Source organism: Rhincodon typus, chromosome 10, assembly GCF_021869965.1.
Source record: "Rhincodon typus isolate 14 chromosome 10, sRhiTyp1.1, whole genome shotgun sequence".
NCBI lineage: Eukaryota > Metazoa > Chordata > Chondrichthyes > Orectolobiformes > Rhincodontidae > Rhincodon > Rhincodon typus.
In genome coordinates this window covers 45,933,368-45,938,358 of record NC_063341.1, presented here as the reverse complement: position 1 = coordinate 45,938,358, position 4,991 = coordinate 45,933,368, and the positions used below count along the sequence as shown (strand labels likewise).

The 4,991-nt window shown below is 39.7% G+C and overlaps 1 protein-coding gene across 2 annotated transcripts in view; it reads right to left on the bottom strand.

Annotated features, from left to right (window-relative positions):
* Window positions 1-1,538: 1,538 nt before the first annotated feature.
* Window positions 1,539-4,991, bottom strand: part of pomgnt1 (protein O-linked mannose N-acetylglucosaminyltransferase 1 (beta 1,2-)) — a 49,511-nt gene continuing 46,058 nt past the window's right edge. The window contains exons 20-21 of one of the 2 annotated variants that reach the window (XM_020530294.2): window positions 3,494-3,603; window positions 1,539-2,179 (exon numbers count right to left, since the gene is read on the bottom strand). In XM_020530294.2, the coding sequence (XP_020385883.2) occupies window positions 2,107-2,179; window positions 3,494-3,603 (183 nt within the window). In that variant the 3' untranslated portion in view covers window positions 1,539-2,106. The remainder of the gene's footprint in view (window positions 2,180-3,493; window positions 3,604-4,991) is intronic. The other variant, XR_007263043.1, reaches the window with a different exon arrangement.

Below are 4,991 nucleotides of genomic sequence, written 5' to 3'. Positions count from 1 at the left end.
CAGAAAAGGGGGAGGGGAAGGGGGTTTTGAAATAAATAGGGAGAGAGTGGGAGGCGGATAGAAGAGGGATAGAGGAGAGGATAGGTGGAGAGGAAACAAACAGGTCGAAGAGGCGGGGATGGGGCCAGGAAAGGTGAGTGTAGGTAGGGAGTTAGGAAGGGGATAGGTCAGTCCAGGGAGGACGGACAGGTCAAGGGGGCGGGATGAGGTTGGTCGGTAGGAGATGGAGGTGCGGCTTGAGGTGGGAGGAGGGGATAGGTGGGAGGAAGAACAGGTTAGGGAGGCAGGGACGAGCTGGACTGGTTTTGGGATGCGGTGGGGGGAGGGGAGATTTTGAAACTTGTGAAATCCACATTGATACCATTGGGCTGCAGGGTTCCCAAGCGGAATATGAGTTGCTGTTCCTGCAACCTTCGGGTGGCATCGTTGTGGCACTGCAGGAGGCCCAGGATGGACATGTCGTCTGAGGAATGGGAGGGGGAGTTGAAATGGTTCGCGACTGGGAGGTGCAGTTGTTTGTTGCGAACCGAGCGTAAGTGTTCTGCAAAGCGGTCCCCGAGTCTCCGCTTGGTTTCCCCGATGTAGAGGAAGCCACACCGGGTACAGCGGATGCAGTATACCACATTGGCAGATGTGCAGGTGAACATCTGCTTGATGTGGAAAGTCTTCTTGGGGCCTGGGATGGGGGTGAGGGAGGAGGTATGGGGGCAGGTGTAGCACTTCCTGCGGTTGCAGGGAAAAGTAAACATTTATTGCCTATGCTTCCACAATATCCTCCCTTACTGCCATTCATACCCTTGGATACATTCTAGCCAGCAGTCGCCATGGTGCTGCATTGAGGTGGCAGTAGACTCTCCGGAATAACAAAACTTAATCTTTTTACTAAAACAACAATTACATGCAGTCACGCAGATTTTCAACCATGCTAGTCTGAACCAATAGCTTTATTCATTTTGTGAAGGCCTATAGAAAACTATTTAACATCTACTGGACACTAGCACTATGCAAAAGCATGAACTGGAAAATGCACAGATTCAGAAAGGGAATTAACTAACTTCCCCAGAAGTACAGTACTTTCAAAACCAGCAATCTTCTGGTTACTTTATCTAACATGGATTGATAGTAGATAAAAGTGTTTTTTTTGGGATATGCTCGACTGGGTGAGAGGGTAACACAATCAAGTCCAATCCAAGCTGTGCAGGTGCAGGGGTTAGCGAATGGCAGTGAGAGCCCTCTTGTCATGCAGCAGGAATGTCCCTACCCCAGGAGACCCAGGTTCAAATCCCACCTGCTCCAGTGGCGTACAATAACATCCCTGAACAGGTTGATTAGAAAAATAGGTTAAAAAAAAACAATTGAATGGCAGTCTGAAATAGGTTCAGTTAACTGAAAACAAATCTGGATGCTCCAGTCTGTTTAGGATTAGTGTTACATTGTACAGAATCATTACGTTCAAAAAGGTAGCATTTGTGGCATCCTGCTAGATAGCTACACCCACCATGAAGTTGAGCGGCAAAAAAAGCTGACCACAACAAAAGTTCAACTTCAATATCCCAATTTTATATCAAAGGTTACATAAACTAACAGTGTATTTGTAGTGGTTTATTTATGTCCAGAATTCTATATGGTAACACAACTTTGCGTTAAAATTCAAATTATCACTCAATTAAACAGTACAAAATTCAAATATGTGCAAAAGAGTTACTGTGTAAAAAAACAAATTCATGATACAAGGAAATAAAACAGCAGTTTGATGGAGTCTCATTTTGTCAAATTCTCCACTTATTATTGTAGTGATATTTTGCAATGATGAATTAGAGCTCAACACAATTTCTGGAGTTCACTAGTTTAACTTTCTAACATGATTGATGTTGCCAGTATTTCAAAAAAATGCACACATTTCCAACAAAATAAATATTTGAAACCATAAGTTACAAACTATGTATATAGTAGTTTTACACATCAAGTATTAGCTGCAGATACAAATTTGCTTTCTTTAGTTTAAGCAGTTATAAACCAACATGTAAACACCATGATAAATAGTACATTAAATAGTGGTTTAAAATTGCCACGCTCTCCACAGTGGGTTTCCTGGTTCGTTCACCTTCAATTCAACTCCACATCTTCCTTTGGAGGTGGTTCAAGGTATATAGGGGTAATGGAAACTGATTTCTTTGACCTATCAAAAAGCAAACAGAAAAACAATCAATATTGTCCTTTGATTTACAACAGAACACTTGCTAATTATGTTGTTCAGTTTTATTCTGCTAAAAGCTTGAACCCTATCATATTAAAGGACAAATTAATGTGCCTCCTCCCACTACATCTACCGTTCCCGAATAATTAAATGCAAAATTGTTACATTTAGTTCTTGAAGGATGCTGACTAATCAATTTATTTGTTACGAAGCTGTGTAGGGTACTCGTGAATTGGAAGGCAGGAAGCTAGAATTTGTTTGTAAAAATGATAGGGGAGAAAGAGTGCATGGCTCCTTTAAGAGGTAAAGTGCTTTTCCAAGCTTAGAGATTTATACAGGGAAAAAACGTCTGTTTGAACTGAAGATGTATAGCCAGTTCTGAAACTGAAACTGAAACATGTATCAATTGGTTGTGTGATTGGAAACCTTAGGCTTGTTTTGATGTTTTGGCAACTAGCTGGAATCGGCCAATTAATATAAACCAAGCACTTAGCAACTGAAAGCCAATTGTACTTAAATCTGATGGTTTTGGCAACCTCAAACCAATGATATTGTTAGAAAATTGATATGTCATCCAAGGTATATAAGGAGAGGGTTTTTGAAAATTGGTGTGAAAGCAAACCACCATCTGAGAAATAAGCATCCAGCTCTCACAAGAAATCATTAAGCTCTCTAAGAAAACACCATCTATTCATAAGAGGTACCATGGTACTTCTAGCTAAGAGTCCTCACAAAAAACTTCACAGAGAAAACATGCCAGCTAGATCAGCGGAAGAAAAGCATTTATGACTTGAGAACTGCAGAAGAAAGACACGTAGACTTTGAGAGACTAAGTTTTAATTTATTTTCTTATTACTTGGGTTTATAAGTGGGAATTGTGTTTATTGGAACAGCTCAGTTAGGGAACATTTAGTAGTTAAGGGGGAAGTGTTCAGTTTGTTAGTAATTCTGTTAATTTGTTCACTGTTAGGGTTAAATAAATAAATAGTTACTTGCTACAAAGTGAATATCAAGGATTTTCTTTCATTTAATCACTCTTAATAGATTAAGAAGGCGAGGTGAGCTTCTCTGGGTGTTTCCGGTTTAATTACTAAAAGCGGGCCTCTACTGCCACTGTAACAGATTGGGGCTTGTATTTCGATTTTAATTATCAGAAGCGTTCGACCTCCCCACTGTGTAACAAAAGAATATTCCACTAGATCAACAATGTGCTAAACAAACAAAATACCAAAGAATGAACTGAAAAAAGTATTCTCTTCATCATGAGTAACTGATTAATGGGTAAAGAATACTTACGAATAAGGAGAGAAAGGTGTCCCCACAACAAGCAAGTGGTTCTTCTTTCTGAATAGCCGCCACATGCCTTTGTGATTACCTCGGACATCTAGATCCCAAATGTGCAGGCACTTGAAAATATAATGAGTTTTTTAAAAAAATTAAATAAAAAGGGCCTTAAGATTCATACTAACAAAACATGAAATATATATTTAATCTCACAGCTGATGTCTATTTTGATGTAAAATAATTATTTTCAGTTTTTCTCATACCCTATTCTCTGCAAGTAAGAAAACATTTAAGCTGTTGCACAGCAACTGTCACAGCCTCAGCCTTACATGACTTACTAAGAGTCAAAATGGAAACAATTTGTCATTTCTACTTTTTTAAAATCAGGCTTCCATGTGTGACCACATCTACTGCATTGCCCTTAATAACCTTATTTATAATTCAAATCAAGTTTGTCAGACATGATAACACCTTGTGGAGCTCGAGGAACACAGCAGGCCAGGCAGCATGAGAGGAAATTTTTGAAGAAGGGTCCCAACCCAAAACTTTCCTGCTCCTCTGATGCTGCCTGGCCTGCTGTGTGTCTCCAGCTCTACACTATTATCTTGGAGACCAGCATCGGCAGTTCTTACTATCTCTTGTCAGACATGATCCTCCCTTATGAAATCCATGTTGACTTTCTCGGATTGATTTTCTAAGTGAAGATTTATACTGTGCCTCAGAATTGATTCCAATAATTTGCAGGCAACAAAAATCAAGTTAAGGGCTTCTTACTTTGATTATACCACCTTCTCTTTATTAAAAAAAAAACACTGGCTTAACATTTGTACTCCTCAAATCTAGGTGTGGCATGTACATAAATCTTCAAAAGTGGCAACTCAAGATGAGAAACCATAAGAAATCCTGCATTGCATTATTTATTAAATAGAGCACTAAAGCAAGGAAATTCACTAAAGCTTTATTAAGAGAATGGTTAGACCTCAGCTAGAGTACTGTGTTTAATTCTGAGCACCATGAAGAAGGATATCAAAGCCTTATACAGGGTCCAGAAGAGATTTACTAGTATGGTAACAAAGACAAGGGATTTCAGTAATGCTGAGAACTGGAAAAACTGGGGTTGTCATTCCCAGAAAAAAAAAGTTAAGGTGATTTGATAGAAGTGTTCAATATCACAAATAAAGGAGAAACTAGAGGACAGAAATTTAATAATCAATAACAAGTACAATAGTGAAGTACCTGAAAGCATGATGAAAGCCAACTTAACAGTAATTTACAAGAGTGATCTAATAAATCCCTGGAAGGGAAACTACACAGCCGCAGGGAGGAGCAGAGAAGAGAGGCAAATTGGGTTGCTCTCTCAAAAAGTTAGCAGAAATATAATGAGAGATAGTAGGAACTGCAGATGCTGGAGAATCCGAGACAACAAGGTGCAGGGCTGGATGAACACAGCAGGCCAAGCAGCATCATAGGAGCAGAAAGGCTGACGTTTTGGGCCTAGACCCTTCATGAA